Source organism: Anopheles coustani, chromosome 2, assembly GCF_943734705.1.
Source record: "Anopheles coustani chromosome 2, idAnoCousDA_361_x.2, whole genome shotgun sequence".
NCBI lineage: Eukaryota > Metazoa > Arthropoda > Insecta > Diptera > Culicidae > Anopheles > Anopheles coustani.
In genome coordinates this window covers 8899011-8917223 of record NC_071289.1, presented here as the reverse complement: position 1 = coordinate 8917223, position 18213 = coordinate 8899011, and the positions used below count along the sequence as shown (strand labels likewise).

Genomic DNA, 18213 nt, shown 5'->3' with positions numbered 1-18213 from the left:
TTTTAGTGCCTTGGCTTATTTTAAATGCCTTTGGGTCTCTTAAATGAAGGGTCTTTTGACGGTATGTCTCTTCAATTTTTAGTTTTAGAAATAAAGGCGAAAATGAGACCCCGGTCTTCACTCTGCATTAATTATCTTGGCCAATCGGCTCATACATGACACATGTCATATTGATATTTGCTGCCAACTTTCAAAAACTTTGGAGGGAAAACAACCAACCGCGGGACGACCATCGTGCATTTTTCGTGCGGTCTATTTAATCCTTCTAATCATCTCCCGCGGCTGAATAACCGAACAAATTACACAATGGATCCAAACGACGCGTCTCTCACCTGTGCGGTCAACATCGAGTGGAACAATTCGCAAGGTACAACGATGCGTAAGTTCGCCAACAAACAAGCGACGCTACGACTAACCCGCAACGCGTTGAAGGAAATGTTCCTCGAAATCACCGCTGAAAAGCATCATCCGATGCAGTTGAAACTCCGGAGCTTCACCGTGCATTCCAAGTTCATGGTCGAAGGAAAAGCGAGCGTCAAATTTAACGACGAAAAGTGCACTTTGTTCCTTTCAAACGCCCCACCCGGTCCGCTTGCTCAGTTTTTGAAGGTAATTTACGTCAAGGTAACAAACGGAAATGGTGGCAACGGCGGGGCACCGCCAAGCAAGGAGGAACTATTGAAAAAGTCCCGCGCGAAGATGTTGGCCGGAAAACCGATCAACCAGTTTGATGATATCAGTCCCGTTACGACAAATGAACTGGTGAAGGCCCGAAAGCTTGCGCTCGGCACAGGCTCGGTAACGACACCGTCGCCACCATTAAAGCGCAAACGATTATCGGGCGACTCTGCAAACGATCGTCCGGCGGCAAAGAAACTGTATTCTTCGTACGAAGATAGCTCCGCAGAAATGACCGAACAGAAACTCAATGAACAGCAGAAACGTATCCTTGACGCGTGTCAAACGGGTCGAAGCGTCTTCTTCACCGGTTCCGCGGGTACGGGCAAGAGTTTCCTGCTAAGAAAGATCATTGCCACCCTACCACCCGATGGAACGGTAGCTACGGCTTCTACCGGAGTGGCCGCATGTTTGATCGGGGGTACGACACTGCATTCGTTCGCCGGAATTGGGAGCGGCGAGGCAGCGTTGCAGAACTGCTTCGAGAAAGCGTCCCGTGCGAACACGGCCCAGATATGGCGTAAGTGTAAAAGACTGATTATAGATGAAATTTCGATGGTGGACGCAGATTTCTTCGAGGTAAGTCGAGCTATCCAGTTGTTATTGGACTTTTTTCTAATAGATTTGTTTTGTGCCGTTCTATTCGTTCTAGAAAATCGAAGCCGTTGCACGGTATATTCGCAAAAACGACAAACCCTTCGGGGGCATCCAGCTGATACTGTGTGGTGATTTCTTCCAGCTTCCTCCCGTCGATCGCCAAGAAAACCGTCCAAAGCCGGGTCAGTACTCGCAGGATAACGACGTCGGTCCTCGGGTTCGTTTCTGCTTTGAGTCGAAAGTGTGGCAAGAGTGCATCCAGGCTTCGTACGAGCTAACGATAGTCCATCGACAGAAAGACCAAGAGTTTGTTGGCATTCTCAACAGCATCCGTATTGGACGCGTTACGAACGAAATAACGGCGCGACTGCAAAAAACGGCCTCACAGCGCATCGAAACCGAGGGCATTCTGGCCACGCAGCTCTGTTCCCACACCAGCGAAGTGGACGCGATCAACCGGGCCAAGCTGGAGGCGATCCAGAGCGAGGCGAAAACGTTCGAGGCCAAGGACAGCGATCCGTACAGCGCGAAGCAGCTCGACCAAGCGGTGCAGGCACCCGCCAAGCTGACGCTGAAAATAGGCGCCCAGGTGATGCTGCTGAAGAACTACAACATTGCCGAGGGTCTGGTAAATGGCGCCCGGGGGGTTGTGATGAATTTTGTCCAGGGACTACCACTAGTCAAATTCAAGCGCCGCGAACTAGTCGTACGCAGCGAGAAGTGGTCGGTTAAGACGGCCTCCGGTATGGTGCTTACACGTACGCAGCTTCCCCTGAAGCTGGCCTGGGCGTTTTCCATCCACAAATCGCAAGGCCTCACCTTGGACTGCGTTGAACTCTCACTGGCGAAAGTTTTCGAAGCCGGGCAGGCGTACGTGGCGCTCAGCCGGGCCCAAAGTCTCGACAGTATCAGGGTGCTGGACTTCGATCTGAAGCAAGTCTGGGCAAACCCCAAAGTGCTCGAGTACTATCGGAACTTGCGGAGACAGATCGCCAACGAAAATCTTATGATGCCGGTCGCCGTGAAACCGAAAGCTGGCCAGAAGGGTCCGAATCTTAAAAAATCTCTATCGGCAATGGGATTATCGAAGGCGGTCATGAGCAAACCTCTTATGACGATCAAGTGATAATGCGGTAGCATTTATTATTCTCATTTAGTGGCAATCTTTCCCTCGAAAATCTAATACTATTAAGTTCAATCACCTTTTCATATTCATTTCTGATAACTGCCCTGGATAAGTGATACGCGCAGGCCGGATGGATGTGAATTATCCTCAGAGTATTCTAGTGTACGGCTCGTTTAATAGATCAAATTGTTAGGCATTAAGTTGACACCACTAAAACTAGGACTATATTTGAGTGCTTTTTTGTCATTAAACTGAGTACGTAAATAACAGATAAAATAAATGAATGTAATAATATACTCATACAAACAACTTATTTCAATTTTTTTTTGTTTTGTTTATTCATATTGTTTTTTTCCTAGTAGAATTATCGTCACACTATGCGAGAAGTGGGCTAATGGCTAGGAAATGCTAAAAACACTAACCATTGATAATTTTCTTATTTTTTATAATTTTTTTGCTCTAACCCGGCTTTTATAGTTGAAACTAGCTTAGGAAATTACTAAAAAATTTCTATTTCAGCCGTTTTTTAATTGTGGACAAGGTGTTTATAGCAGTGTACTCTGCTAACCTTGGTCGTAATTGAATATTTTGCTCATTCAGGCAACACTGCTGTCAGTTCCGATCCGTGATCACACTGGTCGTCCCGTTTTGTTGTGCGCACAGTCGCACCCTTCTTTTTCTCGCGCACTAGAGCAACCGTTCGCGCCTGCTAACCACTAGTGGTGGGGAAACTGAATTCCTACAGGGATTCGAATCTTTCGATTCAAATCCATTCTGAGACAAAATTACGCGTCTTGCAAAGACCTTTCAATTGAGGGGTCATTTGAAGAAATCGTTCAAGGAACTAACAAGTTATGCGAGAATTGGATTTTTTAACCTAAATTGCCAATCGACCTGATTTACCTTTTCGCCCTCTCGGGCGAACACATTCCCACCTGTGGTTTTTATCAAAAACAAGAAAGTACGGAAACATCTACCTTCAGCACAAGTACGCGTCTTAAAAAGACCATTCATTTAAGGGGTCAATCGTGAAAATCGGTTTAAAGAATCAATAGTTATTAACAAATAGGCAGATTTTGGCTTTTCAGTAATCGAGGTTTATCAACCTTGTTCCTGGTAGACTGCTGTCTCTTTTCCACACAATTAGTTTTGTCAAAAACTTGAAAGTTTGGATGGATCTATTGTTGTACAAAGTTGTTTATTTTGAAAAGACCTTTCATTTGAGGGGTCACATGTGCAAATCGGTTAAGCGATCATGAAGTTATTAACAAATTTGTTATTTCAGCAGAAAATACGAACCAAGGTATTTGTACCTTCGTCCCATTCAAATGTTTATTTCGTAAAGCTCATTTCGAGATGGAATCTTTGTTGTATGAAGTTGTTTGCCTTCACAAGACCTTTCATTTGAGAGGTCAATTGTGAAAATCGGTTCAGAAACTAACAAGTTATGCGAGATTTGGCAATTTTAGACACTGCATCCAGCGGAAACAACGACGGCCAGTTACTCTGGGTTAAATGTAGCTATCTACTCTACGGCCAGTTACTCTGGGTTAAATGTAGCTATCTAACCGACTCATAGGTACCCTGGGTAAATTGTAGCTAACGTCTCGACGCATAGGTTCACCGGCAATAATTATGCAGTATATGAAAAATAGTCAACCGGGATATATGTTTGATGTGCAAACGATGTTTTAGGAAATCAAATATTCTGAATTTTTTAAATATTGAGCAATATATTAGTAACGAAAGTACCTGCTTGGTAATATTTTGAGTAACTAGTTAGTATTTTTATTATCGATACCTAGCAACAGTAGCTAGTTATACAGTTACAGCTCCCTTCAGTTCACTACTGCGGCAGTTGTTGCGAATCCACGGCGGAGTGCAGACATGTTTTGCTAGTCCAGTGGACACAAGCGTGACGGTTCTGCAAAGACAGCACGGTAGAGAGAGAGAGAGTGAGAGTGGGAGCGAGAGAGCGAGCTAGTAAACGTGAGTGCAAATGAGAAGGCGCTACGCGAGCGCGTGCGTACGTGTGTGCGTTTGTGTGCGACGTGCATCGTCGCCAGAACAGCAGAAGCAGCAGCAGCAGCAGCAGCAGAACGAAATCCGCGAGGCGCCGCGCACCGTGTTCCCGTGTGGAAGTTTGGCGCAGCGTGCGTGTCTCGTGTGTGTCTCGCCTTGTTTGAGTCCTGGGCGCGGGGTTGTGGGACGTTTTTTCACAGCACAAGCAGACGTGCGAATAAGAAAGCGACGGCGGCTGCGGCGGTGGCAGCAAGAAGAAGCTAAGAAAAATACACACCGAAGCGCACCTAAACACCAAATAGATGGCACACTGTTTGGCAAGAGTGCACGAGATGGAAAAGTGACGGTGTGTGTCTTGAGTGTCTCGCGGATCGAAACAAGATGAGCCGCAAACCAGAGCAAAGCACACTAGAGGCCACGAAAAATGAAACGACGGTCCTCTATCCATTTTTTGGTTTGTTGCAACCTGCGGGAAATCCACGAAAAATTCCCGTTTTTGCAGCACCGTGAAATACGACGATAGACTGGGAAAATAGGATGAATACCAGAATTTCCTCGTGTATCGATTGCAGCAATCAAGGTTTCCACGTTTCCCGTGGAAACACTGGTGACGTTTTTCCAGGCAATCACACACAAACGTGCAAACACCACCCCACGGTGGGTGGAAAATTGGGGGTACGCAAGGGTTTGGTCGGTTCTAGACACCTGTGCTGGGGAAAATATGACCAACTTGCTCCATTTTTAGAGCAAACATGGTCCATTTCGGCCACAGCTTCTTCTCGGGGTTCATTTTCGGTAGCAAAAAAGTCCATCCGAAAAAATTAAACCATTGTAAGACGCGGGTCAACAACACCAGGCCACTCCACATGTAAAATATATAAGAGCAGAGCTTCAGTTCGGTCGGTCGGTCTGTCGCGAGACTCGGCAATCGTGTGCCTTTTGGATGCCCGTAAGGCGGCGGCTCAACTAAGGCAACAACAACAGCAACAACCGCCCTTGCGAGCTCGCGGCTCTCGTCGACACAAACCAATCAAAGTCGCCTAGTCACCGTAGTGTGTACATCATCTCAAAGTAGTAGGCGCGCAACGACGTTAACGATGAAGACGATGGCGACGACGAACATCAGAGCACGCTTTCCCTGGGTACCCCAGAAGTGTGTAGTGTCGCCAGCAGCCAGCAGCCCGCGGGACGAAACGCAAACCCGGGGCAAGTCGAAACAACACAGGGAAAAAGAAAACAAACAGAAGAAACAAAAGACCAATAGGAGAGCTCCAAGACGAAGAACAAGAAGGAAGAAAACAAGAGCAGAAGAGTTGGATGCCGCGTGCGTGTTTCGCTGGGAAAACTCGCGCTTCACACCGGGCAGCGCACATCCAAATCCATCCGTCCGAAAACGCGCTCGCTTGCGAAAAGGGAAAATAAGAAGGGTCCGCAACACCTCCAAGGGGTCGGAAGCAAGAGGGTGGTGTGGTGGTGGTGGCCGGGTTCGTCCGCAGGAAACGGAAAGACGTCGGGCGGCGCAGCAGCGAGCGAATGCGAAGCGCAGCAGCGGGAGAAAGAAGATCGCGTTTGCCAAAAATGTTTCTTCGCGTCACCCGTCTGCTCTTGCACCACGCTCCCGTGTCGTCCCGAACCGTTGCCTCTGGCGTGTGGTGCGCGGGTCTGCATCTGCTTACAAGCCCCCCCCGTCACACTCCGTGTCCACCCAGCCACCCTCTGTGCTGTCAAGGAAGAGTGCATGTCAGTAGGAAAGAGAACGTCCGGTCGGGACGAGACATACCTTTCCTCTGGTTTGAAGAGACCGCGAGAGCGCGAGACCGTTGTTTGTGTGAGCGTTGGAGCGAGGTAGCGAGAGAGAAAAAGAGAAGGCCAATAGTGCTCGAGTCCACCGGATTGTATGTGGCAGTAGAAGTGAGGAGGGTGAGAGAGAGAGTGGAGGCTGCTGCTGGGTGTGAGACGACAGGTTGTGTTGTGCCACCCCGCCGTCGTCTCGTCAACCGTTCAACCCGGTGCTTCGCGAGCAAGAGAGCACGAAAGAGACTCTCTCTTTCCTTTTCTCACTTTATTTGGCAAACGACTGTGGAGCACGGTGTGGTTGGGCGCTACGGGTGACGAGGGGGAGGGTCAGGCAGTCACAGACAGACCGATTCCCGACCCGCGCGAGACAGTCCCGCGCAGCGGATGACAGACAGACAGTGACGGCGAGACGACGGTGTTTGTGCATACGGTGGTACACCATTGTAATAAACCTCAAGTTGCGTAAGTGCGCGCTGCCCTCCCTCCGCCTCCCGGGCCCCTCGGGTTTGCCCTTTACATCCGCGGTTTATTGTGAGATGAATTGCGCGCGCGACATTCTCCGCTATTGTGCTGGTTGGGAGGTTGTTGGCTGGCTTATCAGGGTTTTTTTCATGTTGTTGTTAACGTGTGCCGGCCACCACCGCCACCACCTTCCCTTCCAAAAGGTGTGCTATCGCGCACCCGCGTCGGAACTTTGTCTCGTTCAATCTGACAATATCGCAGCAACTCGCAGATGTATGACGACAATTCATCTACCAAGAAGGTTGTTGGATGATACGCCCAAGTACACCTGTGTCTTCGGTACATCGTTCAACATTCGTGTGGTAATGAATTGCAGCTGAACTTGGTCCAGTTCGGGTTTTCCGCTGTATCCTGTACAGGGATCAAAGCACTTGATGGTGATGATGATTATAGTAAACATTGTATCTGAGTTTACTCAGTAGTGAAGTAGCAGAAATGTGTTTGATGAAGCGACTTCCGTCGTGAACAAACGTGCGCATTGCTCAAAAGTACTGCAAATAAAACTGGTTACCCGCTGCTGCAAAAGTGATGTCAATGTTTCACCCTATGCCATTGATGTTTGTGCCCCACTAACAGAGCACTCTAGTACGCTAACTCTCAGCGAGATGGAATGCTACCTTCAAATTCCTCCACAATGAAGGGATTCAGACTTCATCATCGGGGTCGCTGCCGAGACCGCCAATCAACGAGGTTCGGTTCGTCGCATTGGCGATGGCGGACGATCCTGTTCCACTACTACTCTGCGCTGATACTCCTCTGATTGGCCGGTGGGGTTCCATTTGCAACCATGTGGTAAAATGGTGGCCGAGTTGATAAGGATCAGCAAAAACCGTCTACTAAGGGAAAATCCGACGGGGTGGTTCGACGCATTATCATATTCAGGGCAAGGGACTAGTAGTGGGGGTTAAATAGTTGTAAATATACAATAATGCAATGGTAGGCACTTTATGGGTTCCTAACAGGTCATCAACAAACATTTTTTAAAGTTTTTTAGTTGGAACGGCCATCAACAAACTTTGAAAATATACACATGCATGAGGATTGACTTTCCACGCACGCAATGGAAAAAAAGTCTAGTAAGCCCTTGATGGGGAGGTAACACCAAATATGATTGGTATGCCAAAGACGAAGATATAAACCCGAATAAAATTAAAAGGGCTGTGAAACTGTGAAATCCAAAGCGAGGGTTCACTAAAGCTGACGTTTCAAAAAGTCCTGATTAAAGTAACCACAGGAATGAAGCCTACTACAATGTTACGGCTGGTGCGTCAGTTGGATCCGGTAAAATTAGTGCGCTGCCTAACGCTCGCTAACGCGCGTAACGTGCGTCTGGTGTGCGGTCCGCTTTCCTCGGGGTCCGTGGACATCCTTTGCAAAGTGGAAGGAAAACCCGCACACCGTCCGAGCCACGCAGCAAAGTTCAAAAATAAAACCTGGTTTGCTGCTGCATACGGTGGAACGCTAAAGGAAGGGCGTTGCGGGGGAAAAGTGTGTGCGGTTGTCGTCGACGTTGTTGCTGCTGCTGTGTTGCTGTGTTGTTATTTTTCGCCTCTCTTCTCGGTGGTTTTTGCTCGGAAGGACGCATTCGCCAGAAGATGGCTGCTGCGTACATGCATCACCTACGGTTCGGGTCATTTCATCTTTTTCACGTACTTTTTTTTTGCATTTTTCGCAGGAAACGGTGCGCGAAGCGGACGATAGAGCGAGGAAAAGAGAGAGAGAGAAATAGAGCAGGGTGTACGAAGCGGAAAAGCGAAGGTAGTGCGACGCGAGTGCGCGACGTGTACGGGTACGTGTGTGTGTGTGCGCCGCGAGTGTTTGCTTTCCTCCCCCCAAGCGGGCGGGCGGGCGGGCGGTCTGGCCGGCCGAGGAGTGTGTGGAAAATTTGCCGAGCGAAGGAGGCGGCGGTAGAGTGCGAGAAGGGGTAGCGCGAATTAAAAGAAGAGGAGAAAAGTGAGAAATAAAAATTAGAAAAAGTATCGAAGAAAAAGTAAAATTTCGGTCGAAAATGGTACCGTACGACGGAGACGCCACGGTGGCGCAGGTGTCGGTGGTGGTGGAAAAGGTGGCTATGACGACGACGACGGCGGTGTCGGCGACGCCGGTTGCGGTACCGGTGCGACGGTGGTGAAAGAAAAAGGGTTTGCCCAGAAGAGATCGGATCGAAAACGAAGTGGAAGTGGTTGACGCAGAAGGGGGTTGCGGAAGTGAAGGAAGCAAACCAGGGCTCGCGAAAAGTGTGTGCGCGCGCGCTTTTATGTGTGTGTGTGTGTGTGCGTGTGTGTATATTTGTGTGGCTAATGAAAAATTAAAGATGGCTCGCCAAAATTGTTCGCCACTCGCCACCGTCGTCGTGGTCCTCCGTTGCGCCCTGCTGCTGCCACTGCTCCACCGGCCGAGCTGATGATGATGATGATGATGATGGAGCGATGAGATATGAGAGATGCGCGGATGCGATGAGATGCTGTGAATGTTCTTCTCACGCCGTTGTTTGCAGTGAGTCCGCGGTGCACGCGCTGGTGAGCAGAAGATAAGCGTGAGAAGAGAAAAAAAACCGGGAAGAAGACGACGTCGCGAGCGAACGTGTGCGAAAGTGAGAAAATAGTTCCGTAACGTTGCGTGAAACGTCTCACCGGGCTCGGAAAAGTGGTGAGGAGGAAGCGAAGGATCAAGGGGGAAATTATCCCTAATACGGTCGGTTCCGTCCGCTGAAAAAGAATTGATATTTTCTAATGGAGGAGTGAGTACGTGAATGAGCAGTGAGTGCGTGTGACGACGGATCAGAATCGCAGCATCCATAGAGTTCGTCCTCTCGAACAGCACAGCAGTTCACAAGCAGTTGGAACGTATCGTGTGCACGTCAAAGACGTCACCAGTAGTAAACATGTCGGAAACGTATGTACCGCCGCACGTCATCTCGGTGCTGAAGACGTACCAGGACACGGCGCCCAAGAGTCTGCACGGGCCGGGTCTGTCCCTCGTGCACCCGAGCAAGGCCGGCTCGATCGTTGTGCGTTCGGACACACCGGAGCACCATGTACCGGCCCATCTACACCTTCACCACAGTACCGGCGGCCATTACGGTGGCGGTCGGGGAGGTGGTGGCGGTGGTGGTAGCGGTACGTCAGTGGATGACGAACAACCGCAGCGGCTAACGACCACGATCGTGCCACCGGTGCCGATCATGACCACACCCGATCCCGACTGTGGCATCGTGCAGATGACCATACTGGAGGGGAAGCGCATCGGTTGCTTCCTGCTCGGTGGCGAAATGCGCCTCTGCCTGCCGCAGATCTTCAATCACATCCTGGAGAAGTTCTCCCTCGAGCAGATCAACGTCAGCATCCAGGAGCTGATGATCTACCTGTACAACTGCACCGACCAGCAGCTGCAGGAGTTCAAGCGCGCCCGCATCATCCCGGAAACGGCCAAAACGTGCGGGTTGATCACGCGCACCAACGCGGAACGGCTCTGCAGTGCGCTGCTGCACAAGCAGTTCGAGCACCGCACGCGGACCGCACTGAAGATGGGCGGATCGGGGGGACACTCGGCGTTCCGCGTGTACCATCGGTGCTTCGGCAAGTGCGAGGGCATCTTCACGCCGGAGCTGTACGGTGCGGGCGATGAGCCGGCGTGCATCGAGTGCTGCAAGTGCAGCGGCATGTTCACGCCGCAGGAGTTCGTGTGCCATCAGCACGAACCGCAGGAGATTCGCACCTGTCACTGGGGGTTCAACTCGAGCAACTGGGCGTTGTACATCCACGTGGACGAGGGCGAGAAGAACCGGGAGGAGTACGCCAAGCTGCTGGAGAACATCTGGGCGAAGGAGCGCGACATGGAGCCGGACCAGGAATGCGACCAGGAGCTCTATTACGCGCGACAAAAGGTAGGCAAGTCCCTTATCTGGAATTAAGGACCTACGTCGGTTCCTTCCTTCAAAAAGTAGAATTTATGAATGCAATTTATTGCCCTGGATAAAACATTATATTTCCACAATTTAATCCGGCGGGGTGTTAGGATAACCACATCAGGCTGATACTCCTCGGCTACTTCGAGCTGCTAGATGAAGGCATGATTATTATCAGTACGCACGCTCCGTCTACGTCGTGTCTCGTCGCCACTATGACGCAAATCGTCCCCGTCGAAGGCTGTGTACTGCGAATTGCGTACCGTTAGATGATAAGAGCGGCAGAGTGCGAGTGGCTAAAGTAAATACGTAATTGCTCAGCCGCTAATCAGTTTGGCAGAAAAGGGTAGTTATCTTATCGTTAGCATATGTGCGCTTATGCACAAATATGTAATTACGCTCAGTTTTGCTACACCAACTCTCCCTCATGAATGGCGGATGGTTATAACCATCGGGTGCGCACCAACGCCCGCCCCAGGGAGGATGATGGGGTGTTTGATGACGGAGTTCAAGTGTGCAACTTGATTTGACGACACTTAGGAGGTGGGTATAATGAAACCGCAGATTGAGCAAACGGTTTCGAAGAACACCCTTTCCACTCGGCCAAGAAGGAAAGTTCGTCACAATAGTACTTCCGCCTTCTTCTCCAGCAGCGAGAGGAAAGTGACTAAAGTCGAACAAATGCATCAGACATCAATCTTCCAAATTCTAACCCCAACGTGACAAACGGTGTTGAGGGTGTTTAAGAAACACTTTCGTAATTGCAGCAAAGATTTTTCACATTTCGATTGAGACAAACACACGCCTTCGGCGTTTCGAAATTTCGGTGAGTCCCCGTACTCAATTCCCAGCGTGTCACTCATGCTTTCAAGTGACATCCACTTTAATTTTTGTAAGAGGTTCCTTCAATGAAGACCGATGAATTTTATGTCTTACGTAAGGCCTCTTGTGAATCTTTTTGAGATGTCACATTTTTTTGTCTGATCTTTAGTAAAATACTTTTTTCCTTCGAATTGGTTTTCTTGCATTGTGCAAATTGTAATCGATAAAAAATAGTCATGGATCCTTCCTCGTTTCCCTTGGTAGGTGCCTTTTTCTCTTTGTGTTTCGCACCCGTTCCTCAAGAGTTCTAGTTCAGTTTTGTCGTCGAAGAACCATGTTTGGATTTATTTTGCTAGAACAGAACCGTAGCTTAGCGTCCCTGTAAGTGCTCAAACTTCCGGTACTGGCTGACGTTATTTAGTCTTACTGTGATGTCAGCCTCTTGTATGAAGTGTCGTCATCCTGCCGATAGCCGGGCAATGAAATTGTATCATCTCATTTGGACGGCACAACATTTGTTTGAACATTATATTCAAAAAGTGTGTTATTATTTTTATCTGTTTTTGCCAAGCTCTTCCACAAAAAAAACTACAAAAATATTTTATGTAAAAGCGACACTTCTTCTTGCTTATTTCTATATTTATCATTAGTATATAATTGGATTAGGCCTATTAAAAGTCGAACGAGCACCCCCTCTGAACTGATATCGCAAGCTTGTCGCTAAGCTTTTTCCTCAAATGTACGTGCCCCCTTTCTCCAGTAAGATTAACAGACCCTTCCTAACTTTGCAGCTGCAACCCAATCTAAGACGGAAACAGCTGGGGGCGATTAAATTTTCGCTAACTCTGCCAGGCACAATTATTACGCACTGTCCGATTTTATCAAGCAAACCTAGCCGAAAATACGCGGCATTTTCGTTCCGAACCAGACAAGGCTCAACCTTGATGGCGCACAGCTGCTTCAGGATGGAATCGTGAAAAGGTTTTTTTGTACAACAATGAGATTAAATTGTTGGCCTTACTTCGTCTAGTGTTCTGTACTACTTCGATAACATCTTCGGGGGTTTTGTCCTGGCGTTTGGTGGCATATTTTTAGTCTCGCTTATAACTTCTTCTTGACCAACCATAAGAAGATTATTTTAAGAATGTTCTTAGTCATTTCCATGGGTTCATTACAAGTTTTGTTTTACGTTGCCCTCTACAATGTTGCTTATATTACGTTTGAAACTGTCCAGTTATCGAGTTAGCCAGCCGACATAACCCAGCCAGACGGGGCTTATCGCGGACCAAAATGTTCGTCTTGAAGCGACGGAACCTGAAGCGTCCGTGGTTGCGTTCACAAACCTTACCGTTATCAATGCGGGAGTAATTTGCCGATTACGGGGCGCGGATACGCGCAAATATTTTTGCAAACTGTTGACTCATGACGCCGGAGAGTGATAGAGAGAGGACACGTAGGAGGAAAACGTGAAGAAACCTAGACAGACGACGCCCGTTGCATGTTGTTTGTTTGGTAAAAGTCCGTACGGTTTGTTGATTGAATGGTCAGACCGAGCGGTATGTTGGTGAAAGGCAGCTTGCACTGCTTGCTTTTTCACTCGTAATGTAGATTCGTTACGTGATGTTCTCCCTAGCGGAGAAGAATATTCTTCTAATCGTTCGTCTTGGTCATACTGCTGTCTTCTTTTAGGACTTTATATTTACTCTGTATAAAGTTTGCTATTTGTTTTTCTCCGTAACCTATTTTTCTATGTTTTTATCATAGTAACATTTTGCTTAAAACTCACTATGTGTTAAGTAGAGTTCGCCCTAATGGTTTCACTTAGTTAATTCATTTTTCCTTTGGAGTTAATTCGCTTTTCCTGCATTTGGCGTTGCATTTCCATCGTCTGTGATTGCAATGTTGCACAAATTTCGCCAACGGAAACTTAATGCAAATAAACACCATTCTAACGCGCCAATTCAGTTCGTGAATGATTCGACGTGACATTTGGCGGAGAAGGTAGTTTCCACTTTCCGGGGGATGTTATTTTCCTCAGTAGAGTGCTGATCAAATCCCACTCCCGTGCAAACGTTGAATGAAGTGTGTCGCTAGACCAACAAATACGATCGTCATGTTGGTTTTTGATGAAATAAACACGGGTCGGAATATAGTCTTACGAGAGTTCTTTCGAATGCACTCAGGTATGCGAATTTGTATTTATCTAATTTTTGAAGCCGGACGTTCGTGGTGGCCTTTTTTGCCCCCTTTTTTCCGATAAATAATCAGGTGGTGCAATAAAGTCGGTGCAAAAAAGAGGAATACTTTAAAAATCAAAGGTTTTGATGGATCGTCGGAGGGATGATGTTTTTTTTGTTTGCGAGACGGCGAACATCGTGGCAAATAATAATTTTAACAAATAAACCGCAGAAAATTGATTTATTGCCCCGCGGCCCTCAGGGTCGTCTATCATCGAAGCACACGTACACACACATCCACCCAAGCCCAAAGGGGGTTGCAATCGATGTGGCCAAACGGTGTTTTGTGAGTTGTGTTTTCTTTCTTATGAGCATTTGACGTTATTTTCCCACCTCTCCCACCGTTGTTCTCGCTCTTTCTAACGGTCGGTTTTATCGAAGCATCTAAATTTGGAGTCACCCTGCCCATCTCCATCACTCCCCCGGCCATTGACAACCACCGAGCTTGGCAAATGCAACGGCTTTTTAGGGGTTGGTGGAGCGTGTGCGCCCAGTCGTGTCGTGACCTTCGGACCGATTTTGGCGCGTTTCAATGGGTCGGTCAATACCGGGGTTACCGGGACGGTGGGGCTGGTGTGGCTGGCCAGGGGATGGGTTAGGGGTGAGGGGACCGTTGTCGGCGCATTCAGTTCGGAATGTTTTTGTTTTTATTGAGCAAAAGTTTTTGCCTATTTTCTTCGAGCCAATGGGGACGCGAATGCGGCCTCTACCCATTTTATTGCTGTTTTTGGGGGGTGAAGTTAGGGTGGGTTTTAGTTTTCCACCGAGTTTGTGTTTCCCTCAAACCGCTCCTTCTACCCTCTCCCGAGACCGCACGTCTCCGCTTTGCGTGCCGAACGAAAGAAGGGATGATGAAGCACGAGACTGTTTGTTGATGTGTGAAACTGAAAATATTGTGAGGAGGGAGATGAGATGAGATGAGGCGGTGGGGACGGTAATGGGGGCTACTAAATACCTTCCCACACGTGCAGCGCGAGAAATCGCAATGAAAATCCCATCGCGTCGAGGTCCATCGCGCGGACGGGCGGTTAGTGGGCGACAATAAAAATCGGCATCTGGGTGAAACCGTCGAACCATTGTTGAGGTAGATAAAGAGGTTAAATTGTTGGATAACGTGGTGGAATTTAACACACATTAGTTAAATGAAGAACTTCTAACCCATCCCTTGCTATCTTGGTGAGAACTCACAATCGACCATCTATCAAATGTGAAGCAGACCTTACGCACGGTCAATCTCACGTGATTGAACCATTTTTACAAACAAAAGAGCAATCAAGAAACAATCGATCAACGATTGCATTATTTGAATCGATTAGTATTTGGAGTGTTTCCGAATTTCCGAACTGATTTCATTCACTCCCGGCCTTTCGTGACCGATAAACGAACGGGTATGCCCGATTAGTGGCCGATCTGGCCCTTGAAGGCTATAGGAAAGCTAATTACCCTCGCAGTTTCGTCAGATATTGGCACACTGTGCGTAAGTGGTTTGCTTTTGCATTCCTCTCCCGATTGAAATTGCCCAATGTTAATGTTTGGTTTGCGTGAAGCTATGCATTTGTTTTCCTCTGTTTATTAGATCGTAGACCATTGTTGTGTTTATTAATCCTTGTTTATTAATGCGATTTAGCAAAAGGGGCGGTTTGTTTAATAACGCTAATCGATCAAGGTTTTCACTGTTATTTTTCACATTATTGGTTCAATAAATCGGTAGCCCTGTAAGAAAGTTTGTTTTCAAAGTTTGAAGAAGTTTTTATGACATCAGTAACGAGGTTTTGGCTAACTTACGGAATATAATCTTTGGAATTGCATCACATTTTCACTTCTCGTCAATAATTTTTACCGTTTCGCTCACAACTGGTATTTGATAGACTTTTTAATTAAATTCTCCAAGGCTTTCCTTACTCTTGGAATCGTATTTTCACAAAATTTGCAAACTCTTCAAACCAGATTACATTTACTTTTTCACCTCAGATTGACTTGAAAATAAATAAAAAGATGTGTCTCCACTGATGAATCGTACGGTAAACGAGGTGATCAAACGGTATCGGAAAGGTTGTTGCTATTTGCTCTGTTAGTTGCACCCATTGCCTCTTTCCCCCTCCCTCTCCCACCGGTCCCTACGATTCAAATTCGGAGACCTACGATTCAAATTCGGGGTCATTCGGGGTGCGTCCGACCTAGACAAGGCCAGTGCGCCGCCATCGACACCAACCCGGGCGGCGGTTTGTTACATTGTTGCCCGGAGCCGTTGTTTGCTTTTAGGGGTTGTGTGTTCCTACATTGTACGCGGAGCATAGTGCGTCCATCTCGTCGACGCCCAAGATGTTTCGCTCTCGGCTGCGACGCCGAACCCGACGCTGGCGGGGGGTGATGGTGCGCAGACGCCTCGACCTCCCATCCGTAGACGCAACAATAGTTCGCAATAAATAACCGGGGAAAACAGTAACTCACACCCGTCCTGCAACGGGGTTCCGGAATGCACAACGAACCGCGCGCGGACAAGGGCCGGGTTATGACAACATAATTCAATAAACATCGCATAAAAACAACCACGACGAGTTCGATCACTCACACACACATACAATCGATCTCGCCGGCAATCTGCGTTGAGAAAGGACGGAGGAAAAGTGTCCCGATCGCGCCTGGTCATGGGGCGGGCCGTTCAGTGTTTTTCCTTCACTGGGAGTTCAATTACTTTCTCGGAACAAATGAAACACACACATACACTCGCGCTCTTAGAGGGTAATAAGCTTGAGGTGACAGTAGGTCATTGGGGGATGCTGAGAAAGTCATTGTGCCGCGGATTGAGACAATGTGATACAGTTTCGTGATTTAGGTCAAGAAAAATGCTCCTCAAGGGACTCTTTTCCTAAGGACAATCCTAAGGAGAAAGGATAAATTTATATGAATTTTAACTGTTTTCCACTTCATATTGGAACTATTTTCGTTTAGATGCAACATGATCATGAAGTGTTTTGTATAAGTAATTCATTTGGTTTAGGATGTGCCTCCCAGCAAAAATTGTTCCACTTGAATGGGTATCAGATGTCAATGTCTATAACATCCCTTTCGAAGGTTTCCGTCGTGCCTCTTTCCCTCCAATCAGCCCCAAATCATCCGCGCTCGCCATTCGCACGTTGAACCGTTTTGTTTTCCGTTCTCTCCCCTGCGTAGATTCTAGATGTTTTTCACCCTCGCTCGCGTTTTGCTGACGTCAGCCGAAAGCGTTCGCCACGTCCGGTGTGTAGCCGTCGTCCATCCTTGTTGCTGGCTCTGGCTGGTTCGGTGATGATGTCGCCATTTTCACTTGCAAATGAACGCGCCCCGAACCCGCGCGCGCCTGCCGGACCGACGCGGTTCAATGCATTTGCGCTCGCGGTTGTACACATATTTGCTTACGTTTTCGCCATTTTTTTTCGCCGCCATCGAGCTGCGTTTTCTGTGTTTGTCGTCCGGCACGAAAACGGTTCCTCCCGAGACCTTCGAGGGTTTTATTTTGCAAATTTCCCTCACTCACTTCCGAATGATATTTTAATTTCTTCGCTATCTTTTTTTCTTTGTTTCTTGCTCTTCTTGATCATTCTCTCATCGCGTTCGGTTTGTTTGTTTTGCGCGCCATCCATGCCGAGCGTCTTCGCTCGATCGCGTCCCGCAATGGTGGGATCTGTTCGCGCAGCAAAAAAAAAAGAAGGCATACATAAACGGTGCTTCGTTGATACTTGATGCTGTCTCGTCGTCCCTATAGGGGGGGGGGGGCAGGAAGGTAGGCCACACTGGGAGCGACGGGGGTCGGATGGAATGTTTTTTTGAAACACACATTTTGGCTAAATTTAGAACCACCTCCCGCCTCCCGTGTTTCTTCGTCCGAAACCGTTGGATTGGGAAATGCCTTTGGGGAGGGAGAAGCGAGCAAAAATGTATTCCTCCATTTTTGTGGCAAACGAATCGCATATCATTGCTCGAGGTTGAACTTGACTCTTGGAGGAAAGATGCACTTGGATGTGACCTCTTGTTCGTTTGCGCCTGGTTCGAACGAGAATGGTTAGAAATTTGACCAGCCCGATAATGCGCGATTACCGGCTTCGGAATGGCCGGTTGATGTTGACTAATAGTGCAAACAATTTCTAATTGCCTATTTTTAACCTTTACCGCCGCTTGTCGTGTGTGTCGCGGGCAATTGAAAAGCGATGCGAACTGCAGAAAACTGCGATGACTCATTGGATGCGGATGGACGGCGGGTTGTTTTCATCTATTTGTTACTGGCTATGGTTTTCCCTGGTTTTCTCAGACTAAAATAGGGTTAAATAAATACGTTGCTATCGCATTCCCCGTGAATTCCCGTTTTGCTTTATTCTCTTTGTGATAATTATCTTTGCTTGAACTGGTGAAAAATAGAGTAGATAGTTGGGCTGTTGATGTAACTGATATTATTTAGTTGTTTTCTTCCATTTTAGTGATAGTTTTGAAATGACTGTGGCACGATTATAACCGCATTATGTCCGACG

General features: G+C 47.8%; 2 protein-coding genes across 2 annotated transcripts in view; both read left to right on the top strand.

Moving 5' to 3' along the window:
• Positions 1-212: 212 nt before the first annotated feature.
• LOC131262645 (ATP-dependent DNA helicase PIF1) lies at positions 213-2702 on the top strand. Its single transcript, XM_058264697.1, has 2 exons — positions 213-1257; positions 1331-2702. Exons 1-2 carry the CDS (start codon positions 307-309, stop codon positions 2399-2401), a joined length of 2022 nt encoding a protein of 673 aa, XP_058120680.1. The 5' UTR covers positions 213-306; the 3' UTR covers positions 2402-2702.
• A 1561-nt stretch (positions 2703-4263) lies between these two features.
• The window catches only part of LOC131261964 (AF4/FMR2 family member lilli-like), a 138616-nt gene continuing 124666 nt past the window's right edge, over positions 4264-18213 (top strand). The window contains exons 1-2 of the mRNA XM_058263845.1: positions 4264-4390; positions 8418-10628. Coding sequence (XP_058119828.1) covers positions 9627-10628 — 1002 coding nt within the window. The 5' untranslated portion in view covers positions 4264-4390; positions 8418-9626. The remainder of the gene's footprint in view (positions 4391-8417; positions 10629-18213) is intronic.

Excerpts from the sequence above, each read along its gene's own strand:
- LOC131262645 (XM_058264697.1), top strand. The coding sequence starts at position 307 with ATGGATCCAAACGACGCGTCTCTCACCTGTGCGGTCAACATCGAGTGG. Across the intron at positions 1,258-1,330 it reads TGGACGCAGATTTCTTCGAG|AAAATCGAAGCCGTTGCACG; the intron begins GTAAGTCGAGCT and ends TATTCGTTCTAG.